Source organism: Chiloscyllium plagiosum, unplaced genomic scaffold, assembly GCF_037043375.1.
Source record: "Chiloscyllium plagiosum isolate Xiang-an unplaced genomic scaffold, Cpla_swu_hap1 HiC_scaffold_43, whole genome shotgun sequence".
In the NCBI taxonomy this organism is placed as follows: domain Eukaryota; kingdom Metazoa; phylum Chordata; class Chondrichthyes; order Orectolobiformes; family Hemiscylliidae; genus Chiloscyllium; species Chiloscyllium plagiosum.
Window position 1 is genome coordinate 3,659,590 of NW_028270181.1, and position 20,663 is coordinate 3,680,252.

Consider the following 20,663-nt stretch of genomic DNA (forward strand, 5'->3'; position numbering starts at 1 on the left):
GAAGAGGGAGGAGGAAGAGAAGAGGAAGAGGGAGGAGGAAGAGAAGAGAAAGAGGGAGGAGGAAGAGGGAGGAGGAAGAGTAGGAGGAAGAGGGAGGAGGAAGAGGGAGGAGGAGGAGGAGGAGGAGATGATGATGATGATAATTAGGTTTGAGGAAGCTTTCCCTGTTCACGACAGAGCTCAGCTGTGTGTCAATCCGGGCAGAAGCTGACTGAGGCTGGTGCCCATCATTGAGAGCTGGGTGCAGCAGACCTAGTCACAACACCAATGTTTGCGGCATGGACTGCAGCCTGAATTCATTCTGCAGGTGTTCACTTTCTCTGGCTGAAAATAAAGGCCCAAGCTTCAAGTTGTCCAACTTATTTGTGACATTCTCCAGCCAGGCAATGCCAAGCTACTGATGTCTAGAGGGCACTGGGGACCAGGGTGGCAGTGATTCGGATCTCTGTGCTGCACCATTATGCTGGCAGTGAGGGGCAGACATGGATTACCAACACTAGTCCACACACTCAAGGTGGGAGCAGGAAGGATGGTTCCTCTAATTTGGGAAGGTCGGGGGGATGGGGGTGGGGACTTAGAAACTGGGGTCACTCTCAGGATAAGGGTCAACCAGTTAGGACTGAGATATTGAGGGATTTCTTCACTCAGGGGGTGGTGAAAGTTTGGAAATCTCTACGCCCGGGGGATGTGGCCACTCAGTCATCGAGTGTGTTTAAGATGAAAAGACACCATGGGAGGTGGGGATGGAGTGGAAACATTGTGTTGCTGGAGAAGATCAACCATGATCTAGTTGAATGTGGCAGCAGGTTTGAGGGGTGAATGGCCTCCTCTTGCTCATTTCCTAAATGTTGGGCTGATGCACTTCCTGAAAATTCTGATTAATTTTGAATTCTGTAACTGAGCTGTCACCATGTTCAGAGCTTGATTGAAAATGTTGGGTTTTGATGCTGTTGCCATGGTACCAACCTCTTGTTATTTTCTCTGTCGGTAACATATTGCTATAGAAACAGTCATTACTGGCTAAGTGGACCTATCATACTCCAGAATATGGAATAATCCAACCTTTATATTCTAAATACATTTCAAATGACACAATCAGCTCAATCAATTTGTTTCAATGCTGTAACAAAATAAATGATCATTGAGTTGTGATGTTTATATTTTCAGTCTCATTGTGCTCTCTCTCTATTTCTCCTGTTCTCTTCTCATGCTCTCTTCCCTTCTTCCCCCACCTCTGTCCCTCACACTGTATTTCTATTTTCCCATTGGTTTGATAAGCAATCTGAGATATCAGGGAAGAGTGTGTGGTGTTCCTACCTTTGAGCTCTAGATTCCAAGTTCTAGTCCCAGCTCAAGGACCTGATGGTCGAAGACAGTGTGAAAAATCTCCCAGCCTATCCAGCCTTTCTTTGTAACTCAAACCTTCCAGGCTCTGAAACATCCTGGTAAATCTCTTCTGAACCCTCTCCAGCTTAATAATATGCTCCCTATAAGTGGGCGACTCGGATTGGCACAGTATTCCAGAAGAGGCCTCACCAATGTCCTGTACAACCTCAACGTGACTTCCAACTCCTGAATTTAAAGGACTGAGCAATGATGGCAAGCGTGCCAAATGCCTTTTTAACCAACCTGTCCATATGTGACGAATGTCAAAAAATTATAGACCTGCACCCCTAGGTCTCTCTTTGACAACATTACCCAAGGCCCTACCATTAATTGTATAATCCCTACCCTTGTTTGTTGTCCCAAAATGCAATACCTCACATTTAACCAGATTGAACTCCATCTGCCATTTTCCAGCCCATTGATCCATTCAGTCAAGATCACTTTGTAATCTTAGAAAATCCTCTTCACTATCTACCAGACCACCAGTTTTGGTATTGTCTGCCAGCCTTCTATATTCTCAGTCAAATCATTTATATAAATGACAAACAAAAGAGGATCTGGAGCTAACCGCTGTTGGAACACCACTGGTCACAGGCCTCCAGTCTGAAAAGCAACCCTCCACCGCCAATCTGTCTCGGGCTGTTAGACCAGTTTTATATCCAGTTTCGGATCCACTCTGAATCCCATGTGACCCAACTTTACTAATTAATCTACCATGTGGAACCTTGTCAAAGGCCTTACTAAAATCCAAATAAACGCCATCACTGCTCTGCCATCATCAACCTTTTTGGTAAATTCCTCAAAAAACTCAATTAAGTTTATGAGACTCGATTTTCCTCATACAAAACCATGCTGACTATCCCTAATCATTTTTTTGCGTCTCTAAACGTCCTATCTTTCATAAACACCTCCAACAATTTGCCCACGAAGTCAGACTCACAGGTCTATAATTCCCCAGTTTCTCCTTACATCCTTCCATAAAAAAAAGTAACAACATTAGCCACCTTCCAGTTGTCAGGCACCTCCTCTGGAGTTATAGATGATGCAAATATATCTTCAAGGGGTCTCGCAATTTCCTCCTTTACTTCCCACAACATAGAGTCATAGATAGAGTCATAGAGATGTACAATACGGAAACAGACCCTTCGGTCCAACCCGTCCATGCCGACCTGATATCCCAACCCAATCTCGTCCCACCTGCCACACCTGGCCCATATCCCTCCAAACCCTCCCTATTCATATACCCATCCAAATGCTTCATGCTGCTTCTTGGCAAGTTTGACAGTTCCAAGTGGTTTACGCACCATTTTAGGAATAATCTTCTCAACTATTGACAATCCCAAAAAGTAAGTGACCCCACCACCCCCACTCCCACCCTACCAACAAAGGTGACCTGGGGCCTTATCCACTGTTTTACCAGCAACTATCCAAAGAGAAACCCTGGCTCTCTGTAAGAATTGACCTGAAACTGACCTGTGTTGATTTGGTCTATTCAGGCAGTGGAATCAACAAAATGAATTTAAATAGAGGGACAGCTGGTCATTTAAATGGCCAGGGATCGAAGATACCTGAATCCCAAACTGTCAGAAACCCGTCAACCCCAAAACGTAGGAATTTCAGCTCTTCAGGATTGTTAGCATATTCGCCAGGACAGAGAGGCCCTTGGTTCTGGCGACAATCTGGGTCATTTGTGTCTGCTTATTTCAGTAGGCAGCACCTACATTTATCCCACTGTGTGTTTGAGAAAGTACCATTGTTTTCTGCAGATTCTCGATACAGACTCTTGGACAATGTGCAGGCGTAGGCTATGCTGAAACTATGTTCAATGCTCAAGTAGATGAACACTCCTTCTCAACAGTCATAGAGATGTACAGCACGGAAACAGACTCTTTGGTCCAACTCGTGCAGCCTGACCAAACATCCCAAACTAATCTAGTCCCATTTGCCAGCATTTGAACCATATCCCTCCAAACTCTTCCTACTCATTTTCCCAACCAGATACCTTTTAAATGTTGTAATTATGCCAGGAAAAATAGCCCCAGCCTATTCAGCCTCTCCCTATCACTCAACCCCTCCAACACTGCCAAATCTTTGTAAATTTTTTTCTACCCGACAGAATAGCTCTACACATTCTGTAATCAGAAAAGAATATGAGAAATCTTCATTAGTTTAATCTTTATTTGTTTCTAACAACATGTTAAATATTTTAATAATTTATATCACACAGCCATTCAATGGTTGAATAAATAAAACAACACAGAAGCCTCGAGTTGATCCCAGGGTTTCTCCCTGGTTATGCACAATATGGTATTTGATCTTATACACATTGCAATGTGTCTAATAATTTGCACCTTTAACAAAATCTATGAGAAATACACACAATGGACAAGATAGAACCAACTTTGAAGAAGTAAATTTATTAGTCAAAATAAATTCTAAAGCTATTGAGTCAACTGAAAATGTCAGAAATGAGTTTGTTTGTATTTTTTTCGGGTAAAAATATTATGGTTTGCAGAACCAAGATTGCTTGATTGAGTTAAGAAAGAGGTCAGCTATAATCAGGTTGAATGATCTCCTCCTGTTCTATTATTGTTCAAATGTGCCTCAATGATTTCTCTTTCTTACTGAAAAGTATTATATTGTAACTTTATCTTTGAAGCTAGCAATAACTACACAAATAATCTTTCTTCTGTGTTATCTGTCTACATGTGAGAAAGGTCCTTACCCAGAGTGATGAGTGATTGGTATTTTTGATGGGGTTTCAGTCAGTTCCTGCCCAAGGATCATTACACAATGGCAGTAATGCTCACCCGTACCTGTCACATGCTCATAGTCCATGCGTCCTGTTGTTTTCCTGCTCATTCTCTCTCAGAGAGGATACTAATGACAAGTGCAGCCTTGTCCCGTTGGCGAAGACAACTCACAAAACCACGTGAAGGGGCTGCAACTGTAATGTGGAACCGCAGCCAGTCAGCAGCTCCCCTTGTAGATTAAACCTACTGCCTTCATTTACACTGACTCACCAGAGCTGTGGAGATAGAGACACTTCCAAACTACTGTCACACCCGATCTCAATGCAACGACCAGACTGCAAAGTAGGAACAGCTTATCAGCAAACATTTCCTGATTCTGTCACTGGTTCCTGAAGTTTTCCTTCTTCAGCTCAAGCATCCCAGGGCGCAGGGATCTCTCTTCAAAAGTCTTCATCCCAACCTGAGAGCTCATCCACGGGCTCATCCATCTCTGGGGTGAAGCTGTCAAAGTTGCTGTGATCTGCTGGTCCTTTCAACTTCAGGAAAAGGATCAGGAAAAAAATTACAAGTAAATGATACTGGGTCTAAAAGGGGTTGGAGCAAGGGTACAGACTGCATAGACTAAGCTTGCATCCCTCTGAGTATTAAACATTTAAGAGACCCTAATTGAGCTTTTGAAGATAATGGAAGGATTAATAGATTGTTACAATTCACTCAGAGTCATCAGGGATAGTTTGTACCTGTGGCAACATACTCTTTGATCTGAATGTTGCAACCTGGAGCTCTTCATAACGAAAGAGGCTCCAATGTATTCATTCAATGGGTATGGGTGTCTGTGGGTGGGCCAGCATTTATTGCCCATCCCTACCTGCCCTAGAGAAGGTGGTGGTGAGCTGCCGTTTGGAACTGCTACAGCCCACCTGTTGTGGGTAACCCTGCAATGGCATTAAGGAGGGAATTCCAGGCTTTTCGCCCAGTGACATTGAAGGAACAGCGATATATTTCCAAGTCAGGATGGTGAGTGGCTTGGAGGGGAACTTGCTGGGGACGGAGTGTTCCCATGTATCTGCTGCCCTTGTCCTTCAGACAGCTCCTTGTGGGGGTTGGTTTGGTCACTTGGTTGAATAGCTGGGGTTTGTAATACAGAGTGGGGCCATCAGTGCAGGTTCAGTTCCTGAACTTGCTGAGGTTACCACCATAATCTTACCTTCTCCACCTCATCCCACACCTGAGGCAGGGTGACCCTCAGGTTAAACTCACCACCAGTCCTCTCTCTGTAATGGTATGGTATGGGACTATGGTAACTTTTACCATTTTGATGGCTGTGGGTTTGGAATATGTTGTAAAGAAGCCTTGGTGAATTTCTGCAGTGCATCTTGTAGATAATATGCACTGCTGCTACTGAGCATCGGTGATGGAGGGAGTGGATGTTTATGGATGGAGGGCCAATCAGATGAGCTGCTTTGTCCTGGATGGTGTCCAGCTTCTTGAGTGTTGTTGGAGCTGCCCCCATCCGGGCAAGTGGGGAGTATTCCAGTACACTCCTGACTTGTGCCTTGTAGGTGATGGACAGGCTTTGGGGAGTCAGGAGGGGAGTTACTCGATCCAGAATTCCCAGTATCTGTCCTGTTCTCATAGCCACAATATTTATATGGCTGGTCCAGCTCAGGTTTGGGTCAGTGGTAACCCCCAGGACATTGACAGAACTTGGCTGACCAGCAGTCTCCCCTGTTCTTGTTGCTGAAGCTTTGTTGGAATCTGAGATAAAGGAAAGGGAAGATCACTGGAAAGTTACAGGCCATGTGAGCACGTAGAATGGGAAAGGAAATGTAAGAAAAACTGTGGGATTATCGCGTATTGGTACAGAGCACTGTGACTGAAGGCCCCGACTGGAACAGACTGTAAAATGAGGCTGTGGCAAAGTTTGGGGATTTTTCACGCAGGGAACAGGCAGGTAAGGGGAAGAAAGGATGGTGAGAGAAACAGACTGAACGGAAAGATGGAGAACTACTGCTGGGAGAGATTAGCTGAGAATCCAGGAGGAGGCGCTGACTGTTCAAATCTGTTCAAGGAAAACAAAGTAGATGCCATCAAGGAGGACAACATTGGAATGTGAAGCCAATATTCATTCTGCTCACTCTTTGGTTTCAGTCTCTTCCTCCTTGAAATTGTTTTGGAATTTGAAGGAAGAAGTGAAGAAATTGAACATTTTGACACTGACAATCTTTGTTATAGTTCATGTAAAAAACATTAAAAGATAGACAGGTAAGATGTATGAGGAATTGAGAACCGGGTGCAATTTAAAAATAAGGAGGAAGCCATGACAGATGAGAAGAGGAGAATATAAGTATCTAAGTTAACTGAGCTGGAAGGTTTGTTTTCAGACGTTTCAACACCATGACTAGGTAACATGATCAGAGAGAGTCTCTGTTGAAGCACTGGTGGTATGTCCCACCTCTCTATTTATAATCTTGGTTTTTTTAAGGTGGGTGATGTCATTTCCAGTTTTTTTTTCAAGGGAAGGTAGATAGGATCGAAGTTGATGTGTTTATTGATGGAGTTCTAGTTAGAATGCTGTGCCTCTAAAACTTCTCATGCATGTCTTTGTTTCGCATGTCCTAGGATGTGAGAGTTGTCCCAGTCAAAGTGGTGTCCTTTTTTGTCTGTATGTATGGAAACTAGTGCTAGTGGATCATGTCTTTTAGTGGCTAGTTGGTGTTCATGTATCCTGGTGTAAAGTTTCTTGCTTGTTTGTCTGATGTAGTATTTTTTACATTTCTTGGTATTTTGTAAATGACATTAGTTTAGCTGGATGTCTTTAATGGATTCTTTAGAGGAGGATATATTTTACTCAGAGAGTGGTGGATCTTTAGAATTCTCCACCCCAGAGAAGTGTGGTAGCTCAGGATATTTAAAGAAGAAGATGATAAATTTCTGATTCTGGGGTTAGTGCAGGTAAACAGTGTGGGACAGTGTTTGATCAGTGTGATTGTAGTAAATGGCAGAGTGGGTTCGACAGACTGAATGGCCTACACTCTCGTTCCTATTTTCTTGCATTTCACTAAAGTTTCAGAAATATTTTTCTTATTTCATAAATGTGAAAAGCAACATAAAGGGTACATCGAACTTAGAGCCAGTGTGAAGACAACATTTACCTCTCTTTGAAGAGCAGACTTCATCTTCCGACTCCTAAGCCCTTCCCAGTCAAAGCCTTGAAACCATCTAGAACAAAGTGAATGACGCCCACAGTCATGATCAGACTCAAAAGTAATTAATTCTGTTCAGATCATTCATATGAAGTAGCAACTGCCAATGAGAAAGATACAGCTTGTGCCTACCCTGAGAACAATATGCCGATTCAGAAAGTAGGACAATAACTGCCTTCCACCGAAGATCAAAGCTTTTGTTGCCCAATAACTGAATAGTGGAAAGTGCTTGGATTTTACCTTGATCCTTCTCGCATGCTTTGCATTTATAAAGCACCTCAGCCACCTAACTATGTCCAAATGGCTCACAGCTGTAATTATTTTTGACAATGGTTTTCTGTGGTGAGCTGAGCTCAGTGATCAGAATTGTAAACACTTGGGAAAGGTGCCAAATCCAAATAAAAACATGAGTAAAAGTCACCTTTAATCTTTCAAAGTCTCCGTCTCACTAACTGCCTGCAAACCAATGGCTTGTTTCCCATCATCTGGCCAATCCTCCAGCATCAACATGTTCCTCTCAATAACATTCCTTATTCTCACATCCTTTCTTCTCTCTCTCTCTCTCTCTCTCTCTCCTTTTCTAATGGACACTGTGTGGTATGATGTTACTGGAAGATTTATGAATTGGAAACAAAAGCAGAAAGTGCTGGCGAAACTCAGTGAGTTTGGCAGCATCTGGAGAAGAAAGAAAGAAGTTAATATTTCAAGTCCAGTAACCCTTTGTCAGAACTCATCAATTACTCATTAGAATTTATTAATTGGACTCTGCTTATGATATAGTAGTGGCCGCATTTTGGTTGAATTTTTTCACTATCAATTCCTCAAAGTTTCTAATAGCACTCTCCGTATTGGTCCTATTCTTGTACAGTTTGTACAGCACAGGACCACATTCAGCCCAACCGGACCATTCTCTGTTCCTTTGTAGACAATAATACTCCTTTCTCCCTCAGGATTTGTCCAGCTTCCCCTTAAAATGTAAGTAAGGAGTTGAAACGTTACCATCGGTAGGTGGGAATGGGGCATAGCCTCAAAATAAGGGGGGAATAGATTTAGGATGGATATGAGGAAGAATTTCTTCACCCAAAAGGTTGAGAATCTGTGGAATTCTCTGCCCAGTGAAGCAGTTGAGGCTACCTTATTGAATGTCTTAAGGCAAAGATAGATAGATTTTTGAACAGTAAAAGAATTAAGGGTTATGGTGAGTGAATGGGTAAGTGGAGCTGAGTCCACAAAAAGATCAGTCATGGTCTCACTGAATGGTGGAGCAGGCTCGATGGGCCAAATGGCCTACTCCTGCTCCTGGTTTATATATTTGCATCGATACAACCAATACTCAATCATTCCCAGTGGGAGCAAGTTCCACATTCTCTCTGCTCTGTGGGTGAAGGATTTCTCTTGGATTCCCAATAGGATTTATCTATATGAGACTATCCCACCTGGGATGGCCCTGTTATAGCTGCTGAATTTTACATTTGAGTCTTTTTTACAGTGAATTTTGTGTTGTTCGAGGTGAAGATCATCATTCCTCTGGAGTTAAGGACGTTGCTTCCATTCTTTCCCAGTGCTGACCCAGTGAGGCTGGCAAAGGAGGCTCTGTACTGCTGGAGCAAACATTGCCCACAGCTGTTCAGTTCACAAACTTGACCACGCTGTGGCTGGAGGTTTGCTGATGTTGGCAGTCATGTGGGTCTCGGATACTGCAAGGTCAGGAGTGGCTGCCTATCATTCAGCACAATGGTGACTCTGACTGAGACCGTGGTGAACATTATCACACGGGTTTGTCAGTGCAGCCCGGTGCAGGGGAGTGCTATATGCTCTCAACTTTGTTTGCAGGAACAGGAGGAGGCCAATCAGCCCCACCAGCCTAGTCCCAATGTAATGAAGCCTGATCTGTGTCTTAACTCCAGTCACTCGCTATGCAACTAAAAGCCGGCCTACCCATCCCTCCGATAAGAATGGATCATGCGCCAATCTGAAATTTTCAATGGACCCCCCCCCAGCCTTTTACTGGTTGTGTTAGACTTCCACTTGCCCTGTCAATGTAAATCTGCTTCTTTGCATCACATTGTTACAGCTTGTTCCTCCTTGCCTCCTCTTGCTCCCACCAAAATCCCCATTGCTATGCAAAGATCAAAGGTCTGTTCATCAAATTTCCATTTCATTATTCAATCACTTACTTGTGTTTCCGAATATCGTTTATCCCATTTTTCTTGTTTCCTAATCTCTCTGTCGGATTAATTCTGCACAGTTACCAAACAGACAGGTTAAAATATGAACGCCTCTCAGTTTCAAAATTGCAATGTGTTCAGCAAACATTAAAATCTGACGATAATTAAAAAGATTGATTTCTGTTTGAAACACAGAGCGAAACAAAAAATTCCACTCAATAATTAAAATATTGGAAAGAAGCAGCAGGTTTTGCATAAACTCTGCAAAGTGAAAAAGATTCTTCATCAAAACTGAAGTGACTCATTCTGGTGAAGATTGACACTTTCACTGAAACTGACTCTTAATTCCTGGCAGCTGGTTACCTGGGACTGATGCACGTGTCAAGAATTTGGGGTGAAATTGGGGATCTATCCCACGTAAGAAAATCTTGGAATCGCATGAAATTCCTCAGGATAAATCCGCTGGGAAGTCATAGCAAAAGAAAAGGTGAAATGATGTTTCAGGCTAGCTTTAGAAATAATTCGAAAACTCATAACTGTAGGTTGTGAGACTTGATGAAACTTAACAAAAGAAAGAGAAATACTTTCAGAATCACAAGGATTGAAATCAATGCAGCATCTGAGGATGACAGAAGAAAGGCCATAATTTAGTGGTTAATTAAAGATAGCAGTGGGAGGGAATAAGGACACAGTGGAAAGATAATAGGTAGTTCATTAGTGATAAATTCAATGAATGCATCATCAATAATCAAAGCACAGCAGAGGAAGGCTCTTGGGGTGCAGTGATAGTGTACCTCCCTCTGAACCAGGTAAGCATAGGTTCAAATCCCACCTGCTCCAGAAGTATCTAATAATACCTCTGAATAGGTCAATTAGGAAAATATCTCAAGACACAGCAGAGATTAAATGGCTTCTTCATATTAGTTTTCACAAAGGAGAGAATGTGGACTCTAGAAGAATGATCTGCTGGTGTAGTGGCAATGCTGGCAGTCTGGTAATCTCAGTGACCAGGCTAATGCTGTGGGGTCACAGATTCAAACCCTGCCAGGGATAGCTGGTGGCTTTCCAATTCATATAGCTGAAAGCTATTCCCAGTAATAATGCCACAAAACTACCATGAAGAGAGGTTGGGTAGGTTAGGATTGTTTTCATTAGAACAAAGGAGATTGAAGGGTACCTGATTTGAGGTCTACAAAATCATGAAGGGTAGAGACAGGGTAGATAGAGATAAGCTTTCTTCCAGGGTGAGGGATTCAATAACAAGAGGTCATGCTTTCAAGGTGAGAGGTGAAAAGTTTAAGGGGGATACATGCGACAAGTACTTTACACAGAGGGTGGTGGGTGCCTGGAACACATTGCCAGCAGAGGTGGTAGAGGCAGGCACAGTAGATTCATTTAAGGTGCGTCTGGACAGATGCATGAGTAGGTGGGGAGCAGAGGGATATAGATGCTTAGGAATTGGGCGATAGGTTTAGACAGTGGATTTGGATCAGCTCAGGCTTGGAGGGCTGAAGGGCCTGTTCCTGGGCTGTAAATTTTCTTTATTTGTTCTCTTTATTGTTGTAAAAACCCATCTGATTCACTACTGCTCTTTAGGGAAGGCATTCAGGGCTGATGTGAGTTTGCCTCTAGTGGGGTATCTTTTGCTCAATGTGGCAATGCTTATGTGATTCTTTGTAACATAAGAAACCAAGATGTGAGTAACAGGGTATTGAAAGAACCAACAGACGTTTAATACAGCTCACAAATAGGCACAGATATTACATTCCTGGGCTCATCAGTGTGTCATGCTTCAAGTGCTCTAAGTTTAAGATGAAGTCTGAGACCTTTACTCCCTCAAGGCACATGTTATGATGCAGTGATGGTATCATGGGAATGTCTCTTAAAAGTATAATTGAGATACCGTGGTCCCAGAGAGCTGCTCTTTCATTAGAGAGAGGCAACTGGTGGTGGCTTAACCTGAGGGTCACCACATCTCAGGCAAGGGGAGAGATTGAGAAGGTGAGACTTTATGGTAGCTTCAGTCATTGCAAGGTTTGAACCCATGCTGTTGGTATCACTCTCCAACACAAACCAGCCATTCAGTTAACTGTGCTACCCAACTCCCATACTCAGGTACTGACTGTGAGACATAACATAGCCTACATGTGATCCCAGGTGCACAGCAATGTACTTGACTCTTAACTACCCTCTGAGATTACCTAGCAAGACACTCAGTTTAAGGGCAATAAATACTGGCCTCGTCAGTGACTCCAATGTCAAGGAAGAAAAAATATGAAGGATTAAAAGGTTTGTGCATGCATTGGATCTCTTTAGGAAAAACAGGCTGATGTTTCTGACCATCATTTCAGAATAAAGGATCATGTTTACTCACTTGCAGAGTCTCCTGATCAGATCCTCAGGTCGCTTGGAAATTCGCTTTGGAAAGTCCACTTTCTCCATTCCTCGCAAAATCATGTTGTAAATTTGAATAGGATCGGATCCTGTAAAGGGAGGGCTAGAGAGAACGTGAGAGAGAAAGAGAGAGGCTGGATCATTAATCAACCTGGGTCCAGGTCAGAAGTCACATGACTCCAGGTTATAGTCCAACAGGTTTATTTGCTCCGAAAACCTGTTGGACTATATCCTGGTGTCATATGACTTCTGACTTTGTCCGCTCCAGTCCAACACCGGCAACTCAGGTCTGTGTGTGTCACAGTGTGTCACTGAGTGCAATATTTACTGAGGCAGAAGTGGTAAAATCATCGAAACTCAGAAACACAGGAAATGTCAATAAAATTCAGGATGAATATAGACCAATAGGCCACACCAATGTAATTAAGAAAGAAAGTACTGGATCTATTGGGAAAAACCTGGAAAATGTATCAGTATCTACAGGAGAGGATACAGCTGAGAGTTTCAGGTGTGATCTTCTTTATCAGAATAGCTGGCATTTGCTCTTCATTCTTCGAAAGAAGGTAAGGCCACTTACCAAGATCAGGTCCTCTCTGGCCACCATGGGCATATAACCCGGAGTATTAGAGAATGTGGTTGGGGGGGATGATGAATCTCAGTTGGAAAACCATTGTCCTAATCTTCACTGTACAGAGCAAGTGGAAAGATCTTCAGTGACATTTCCTGCTGGTTCTGTTTGACAGTCAATAGGCAGACCTCCACAAATGAGCAGCTCTTTGGAGCAAACACCATGTGTGTTCTCATTTCTATTCATATGTTGAGCAGGGGATACACTAATTGATGGCCATGTGGCCTCATCCAATTCAAACATTATGCTCAGCGATCATACCACTACCCAGGATAACCTGCTCATTCCAGGTCTTGGCTGAGAAAACCTTCTCTGATCTGCCTTCCATTTCCTGGTTCATCACTGCCCCTGGGATGTTATTGGTATCCTCTACAGTGAAGACTGATGCAAATTACCTGTTCAGTTCATCTGCCATTTCCTTATTCTCGATTAATAATTCTCCAGTCTGACTTTCAACAGGACCAATGCTCACTTTGTTAACTCTTCTACTCTTTGAATAATTACAGAAACTCTTGCTATTTGTTTTTATATTTCTGTCTATCTCTCTCTTGTCCTCTAATTCTCTACGTTTGATTAATTGTTTGGTCATTCTTTGCTGTTTTTATATTCTGCCCAATCTTCTGACTTGTCACCTGTCTTTGTACAATGATATGCTTTCTCCTTCTGCACTGTAGGAATTCTATGATTTTATAATATCGTTAGTCTCTTACTCTATGACATTATCTAAGGATGGTGGGTCCGACCTTGGAATTCTTCTTAGAATATATTCATTCTGTATATTCTGAAATACCTGCCACTGCATCTCTCGTGACATATCCTTTCAGCTAATTTGCCAATTCACTTCAGCCAACTCTTCTTTACTGACCTTATATTTGTCTTTACTTATAGTTAAAGAAAAGGTTTGAGACCAACTCCTCCCCTCCCCACATCGAAAATAGAATTCAGTTATATCATGGTCACTGCCAACTAGATGCATCTTCATTATTAGTTCTATCTCATTGCACAATGTCAGACCTAGTCACCTCCTGTAATTACTGTTCTGAGAAACTATCCTGAAAACATTCCATGAACCTTTCATCCAGACTAACTTTTCCAGATTAAACTATCCCGTGATTATGACTATGCTTTTCTGATAATCTCTCGTTATTTCTTCTCCTGCCCAACCCAACGGTGTGGTTATTTTTCGGGGGCCTTACACCATTTCTGCTTCTGGATTTTAGCATTTCTCATTTCTACACAAACAATTTCCATATCATTATTTCCTGAACTTCGGTCATCCCTTTGTATTGTGAAAAGATTACTAACTAACAGAGTCGCCCTCCACATTTGTCTAGTTTCCTGTCATTCCTAAATGTCCTGTTCCATTCAAAATTCAGATCCCGATCCATGTCACCCTGCAGCCATGTCTCTGTAATGGCTACCAGATCGTATTTATTCATTTCTGTTTGATCTTTGAGTTCATCTGTTTTGTTTTGATGCATTCAGATGCAAAGCCTTTCATTTTATCTTTTTACTCTCTTTGTAAATTTTAGTCTAATCTGTTGGTTGAATCTCAGATTTGTACTTTCTATCCCTTCCTGTTTATTATTTCCCATGTTCATACTTTTCTCTTTGGCCTTGACCATAGTTCGCCTTCTCAAATTTGATCTTTTGTCTCCATTATTTAATTTAAAACCTTCTCTAATTCCTCGGTTATCTGGTCATTAAGACCAATGGCCCGTTTACACGGAGACCGTCCCATCAGTACAGATTCCCCTTACCCCTGAAATGATGCCAGTGCTCCATGAATCAGAACCCACTTCTCCCACACCGGACTATGAATCACACATTCATCTCTCTAACCTGATTTGCCTGATATCAATTTGCATGTGCCTCTGATAATAATGCCTCAGAGTGGCTCAGTGGTTAGCACTGCTGCCTCATAGCGCCAGGGACCTGGGTTCAATTCCAGGATATGGAGTATGCACATCCTCGCCATGTCTGTATGGGCTTCCTCCTCCGGTCCAAAGATGTGCAGATTAGGTGGATTGGCCATGGGAAATTGCCCACAGTTCACCATGGGAAATGCAGAGTTACAGAGATAGGGTAGAGGGTGTGCCTGGGTGGGATGGTCATCAGAGGATTGGTGTGGACTTGATGGGCTAAATGGCCTGCTTCCACACTGTAGAGATTCTATGGTTTAGGTAATAATGCAGAGATTCTGACTGGTGAGGTTCTGCTTCATTTGGTGTCTAGCTCCTCATACAGACTATGGAGAACATCCTTCTTTGACCTACCCTACTGGTTCCTACATGGACCACAATAGAATATAGGAAAGTACAGCAGAGTACAGTCCCTTCAGCCCTCGATGTTGTGCTGACCTCTAAGATCAAACTAACCTACATACCCTAAATTTTACTATCATCCAAGTGTTGCTTAAATGTATCTGGCTCCACTACCACCACTGGCAGTACATTGCACACACTCACCACTGTCTGTGTAAAGAACCTATCTCTGACATTGCCCCAAACCTTCCTCCAATCACCTTAAAATTATGCCACCTCGTAACAGCAGTTTCTGCCCTGGGAAACATCTCTGGCTATCCTCGCTATCGATGCCTCTAATTATCTTGTCTCAAGTCACCTCTCATCCTTCTTCTCTCTCATGAGAAAAGCCCTAGTTCTCTCAACCTTTCATCATAAGACATGCCCACCAGCATCCTGGTGAATCTCCTCTGCACCCTCTCTTGAGATACCACATCCTTCCTATAATGAGGCAACCAGAACTGAACACAATATTCCAAGTGTGGTCTAGCCAGGGCTCTATAGAGCTGCAGCATAACCTCGTGGCTCTTAAACTCAATCCCCCGCTAATGGAAGCCAACACACCATACACCTTCTTAACAACCCTATCGACTTGGGTGACAACTTTGAGGTATCTATGGACATGGACCCCAAGAACCCTCTGTTCATCTACACTGCCAAGAATCCTGCCTTTAACCCTATAATCTGCATTCAAATTTGACCTTCCAAACTGAATCACTTCAGATTTTTCCAGATTGAACTCCATCTGCCACTTCACAGTCCAGCTCTGCATCCTGCAAATGTCCTGTTGCAATCTACAACTGCGCCCCCACACTATCCACAACTCCACCAACCTTCCTGTCATCGGCAAATTTACTGACCCACACTTCCACTTCCTCATCCAAGTCATTTATCAAAATCACAAAGAGCAGAGGTCCCAGAACAGATCCCTGTGGAACACCACAGGTTACCAGCTCCAGGCTGAATACTTTCCAACATCTACCACCCTCTGTCTTATATGGGCTAGCCAATTCTGTATCCAGACAGCCAAATTTCCCTGTATCCCATGCCTTCTTACTTTCTGAATGAGCCTAACATGGGAACCTTATCAAACACTTTGCTAAAATCCATGTACACCACCATGCCCTACCTTCATTCATGTATTTTGTCACATCCTCAAAGAATTCAATAAAGTTTGTGAGGCATGACCTGCCCCTCACAAAGTCACATGATTAGTTCTTTTTTCATTCCACTGCAACTTCCTCTCCAGCCCTGAGTGGATATCCCAAACCTGATTCCAAGCAGCTGTCTGGACTCACACTCTTAACTGCGGAGTGTCAATCCCTCTCACTGTATGGTCGCCTAGTACCACTACATTCCTTTTCAATGTCCAGTGGCTTCCTGTACCATCATGCCACAGTCAGCCAGCTCATTTCCCCTGCAGCCTGCACTCTCATCCAGGATAACCGATTGAACCTCAGGGTTGCTGGAGGACTGTATTAGCTGGAGGACCGTCGCTAATAAATCCAAGTGACAGTTAAGGTGCATTGTCTTCACCCAGGGAATTGTGAAAATGTGGAACCTGCTATAACATAGAACAGCTGAGGTGAATTGGATTGATGCATTCAAGGGGAAACTTGATATCCACATGAGGAAGAAAGGAATCAAGGGAGATGATGGTTAGGTGAGAGGTGAAATGGAAAGAGCCGGGAGGAGATTAATGTGGAGCAGACAATCTAGAACAGAATAGATGGGCTGAATGGCCTGTTTTAACACATGTTGACATGCCTGTTCGCATGAACAATGACCATCTGGTCAGGTGCTTTTTTGTGAGTTTTGCTGTGGGATTAATGACTGTCTGTCTGTTAAAGAGAAGCACAATGTTTATCCTCATCAATGTAACCCTTCACAAGGCTCTTCACCGATGAACTGCTAGGAGCAGAATAATTCTCAGTCCTTGCAGAATCAAATCCCAGTGTAACCACAGTGTCCAGCCCCCTCCCAAAACCCTGTTAATATCACAGCTCATTATTTAGAATCTGAGGGATGCAGCTTTCATTAATCACCCACCTCATTAAAATACAGCAAGTCGATGATCAGATGGAGGGCTTGCTGAAGGAGCATCGGAAAAGCAGCAGCTAGTATGCCAATGCCTGATTCAAGCGTTACATCAATTTACTTAAAAAAGACAGGTCTGGATCCCATTGTGAGGCAGAGCTGCTTCTAGATAAATGGCACTTTCCAAAGGGAATCTTTGGCATTATTGATCTACCAGTAGGTTGATGATGGAGCCTGGTGATGGGACTCTTCCCTTCACATAATTGTTTATGGCAAATCACTCTCTGATTCAGTGACATCAATGTTGTTGGAACAAATTATCAAAACGGATCTGTTTATTTTTGTAAACAAGTGGAAGTGAAAGCTGTGGCTTGTGAGCATGATGGTGACAAAGTTCACAGGCTGATGGAGAAAGGTTGGGCAGCTCTTTCTGAGAGAGCCAGCAGGGATAGGGTGGGCTGAATGGTCTCCTTCTATGCTGTGATATTCCACCATTCTCTTGCATGAAGTAAACAGGATGAAAATTCCCCTCTTTTCTACCATCACACAAAGTATAGGATGTCCCTCTGTGTTAAACCCTGTGCTGCCGCTGGGAGATACTCTTTGAGACTAGGTGTGCAGATAGGCTTCAAAGAACAGGCAAATTCTGCTCAGGGATCTGAGATTTTACATGACTGTTCTGTGTTTGGCTCATCACACATTCACATGTGGATAAAATGCCAAATGTTGAGAGCAAGTGGCCAGGAACATCTGCTGCTCCCTCATCCAGGCTCCCAGCCCATTGCTCCCACAGCAGAGTGCAGCATCCATGTGTAATAGGTACCAGGACAGTACGTCACCCTGTGCAGCCCCCTGGACATTCCTCACCTTCTGCTTATTAACCCCACCCAGCCTATCCTGGAGACCTCAAAGAATGGACAGGAAGCACAGTTCAGAGAGACCTCATGAGGTTCCGTGGAAGGCTGCCCAGGAAAGGAGGAAAGTTCATTTCTCCATGGATGGCAACGAGAGGCATCCCAACTGACAAAGGCACCAGGACAGAGGAGATTGTGGAAGGTCGGCTCAGGCTGAGGGGAACCTAGACAGGAAGTTGCTACAAAAAGACACAGTTTATATCAAACAAAACAACAGAATGGATTAAAGTTATAAACCAAACATTCTAGATGCCCCTGTGCTCATAATCAGTCTATAGCCCTGACAAAGAACTGTGGATGCTGAAAATCTGAAATAGGAATAGAAGTTGCTGGAGAAACTCAGCAGGTCTGACAGCATCTGTGGGAAGAAAGCACAGTTAGCATTTTGGGTCCAGTGACCTTTCTTCAGAACTAGAGATGGATCACTGGACCCAAAACGTTAACTTTGCTTTCTCTCCACAGATGCTGCCAGACCCTGCTGAGCTTCTCTAGTGATTTCTGTTTCAGTTTCGTGGTCTTGAGTGTTCACACACACCATGGGCTGGTTGACCCTATGAGGCTTCACACTTTTCAGAGTAAGAGCTCAGTCCTGAAGAAGCTGAGGAACGGAAGAGTCAGGGTCATACAGCATAGAAACAGGCCCTTCAGCCCACCATCTTCGTGCTGACCAACAAACACCAAACTACACTAATCCCATTTACCTGCACTTGGTCCATAGTTTACTATCGTCCAGATGCTGAAGAGGTTTGTACGCACTGGAGATCAGAGGAAGACATCCACTGCACCCCATAGACCTCTCGTGGATGCTGTCACGTTTGTGAACAAATGTGTTTCTCACACTTGACTGAGAAAGGATTGTGCCCCTGAACAGAGAGTTTCACCAGGTTGGGATGTTTATGAGTATTGTTCACGCTAATGAATATTAACGAGGTTCCTGTTCATGTCAGGTGGGAAAGGTTACTCATCAATAGGTTCAGAGCAATTAACAGCAAAACCTGAAGCTGCTACTGAAAAACTGAACTTTCACGTCCCGCCCAATACAGCTACATTGCCTCGCCCTTCAAAACATTCTAGAAGGGCCCGGAAAGTTCCGGTTAGGTTTCAGTACTCACTTTCCAGTCAGCAGCTCAAAGACCAGGATCCCCAGAGACCAATAATCTGCCCCAAAGTCATGGCCTTTGTTCATGATTATCTCAGGGGCTACGTACTCGGGCGTTCCACAAAATGTCCACGTCTTCTTGCCAAGACCAATCCGCTTTGCGAAGCCAAAATCAGCCTAAGAGAAAGATAGACAGAGGGTGAGGAGAGAAAAAGGATGGAAAAGAAGGGGGGAGAGAGAAATGGAGAGAAGACAGAAAGGGGGGAAGAGAAGGGAGAAAAAGAAAGAGGGAAAGAGAGTTAGAAAAGGGAGGGGATGGAGAGTGAGAGAAAAAAAGAACAAATTTGGAGATATAGGGTTGAGAGAGTGAGAGAGAAAGTTGGGAATGAGAGAAAAGTAAGGAATAAGGAGAGGGTGGAAGGGCAGAAGAGAGAATGAAAGAGGGAGGAGACAGGAAATGGTAAGAGAGGGAGAGAATAGGAGGGAGGTTGGTGAGGCAGAGGGAAAGGGATAGATAGTGAGAGGGATAGGAGAGAGAGAAAAATTATAATTCGATAGATACAAACAGGATGAGGCCATTTTAGCCCACCCAACCTGCTCCATTACCCAATATGGTCTTGGCTGATCAACTTGCCTCCACACTCTCCCATCTGCTCTTCATATCCTTGTATTCTCTGAGAAAACAACAATTCTGTCTTCGCCAGCCTTAAAAATAAAATCAATGATAGAGACTTCCCAAGCTGGTGGGGATGGAATTCCAAATTCAGAGCCTTCTGAGTGGGGAGGAGGAGAGGGAAGGAGAGAGAAGCGTTCTACCAGATAATGGCGTAGGATTGGTTACAGCCAGAGCCTCTGCTTGACAGTTCTGAGGAAGGGTCACTGGACCCGAAACGTTAACTCTGATTTCTCTCCACAGATTCTGCCAGACCTGCTGAGCTTTTCCAGCGATTTCTGTTCTTGCCTTGGGTTAGCAGCATGTGCAGGAGGTAGCTGAAAATTTCCAGCAGCATTTTCTGGAGTACATCCATAGCCATACACCTCTCAGACCACAGTGTGACCCTCTGAGCTACTGAAACACTGACCTCAGGACCCCCGCACTTGCTATTCCAATGAACCTACATCCCTGTTTGCTGGCTTTCCACATTTCTGCTGTTGGAAACAGGTCCTCTTTATATCTGCATTCAAAGCACTTCATAATTCTGAAACAAAGACTGATTGAGGATTACAATGGGATTTCTGCAGTGTGTGCGCTTTTAATATTCACTTGCTATATTGTTTGTGTAATGAAAGCTTCTGTGTTCTTGTTTATAATGTGAATTTCAGGACTTCTATTTAAAAAGAATCTACTCACTGCCCACAGAACTCGCTAATGTGAAGCTGAGAGTTGCCTTTGTAGGCATAGCTAATTCTCTGGGCAGCAGGGTGGCACAGTGATTAGCACTGCTGCCTCACAGCGCCAGAGACCCGGCTTCAATTCCCGCCTCAGGCGACTGACTGTGTGGAGTTTGCACATTCTCCCCGTGTCTGCGTGGGTTTCCTCCGGGTGCTCCGGTTTCCTCCCACAGTCCAAAAATGTGCAGATTAGGTGAATTGGCCATGCTAAATTGCCTGTAGTGTTAGGTGCAGGAGTAAATGTAGGGGAATGGGTCTGGGTGCGTTACTCTATGAAGGGTTGGTGTGGACTTGTTGGGCCAAAGGGCCTGTTTCCACACTGTAAGTAATCTAATCTAATCCAATCAGGTGAAATGACAAAGAAATTGAGACCTTTGTAAATA

The 20,663-nt window shown here is 43.6% G+C and overlaps 1 protein-coding gene across 3 annotated transcripts in view; it reads right to left on the bottom strand.

Annotated features, from left to right (window-relative positions):
* Positions 1–3,552: 3,552 nt before the first annotated feature.
* The window catches only part of prkg2l (protein kinase cGMP-dependent 2, like), a 48,048-nt gene continuing 30,937 nt past the window's right edge, over positions 3,553–20,663 (bottom strand). For 2 of the 3 annotated variants that reach the window (XM_043679218.2, XM_087982517.1), the window contains 5 exons: positions 18,902–19,065; positions 11,888–12,010; positions 9,523–9,585; positions 7,295–7,361; positions 3,553–4,675 (listed from right to left, as the gene is read on the bottom strand). In XM_043679218.2, coding sequence (XP_043535153.2) covers positions 4,580–4,675; positions 7,295–7,361; positions 9,523–9,585; positions 11,888–12,010; positions 18,902–19,065 — 513 coding nt within the window. In that variant the 3' untranslated portion in view covers positions 3,553–4,579. Of the gene's footprint in view, positions 5,898–7,294; positions 7,362–9,522; positions 9,586–11,887; positions 12,011–18,901; positions 19,066–20,663 lie in introns of all 3 variants that reach the window. The other variant, XM_043679219.2, reaches the window with a different exon arrangement.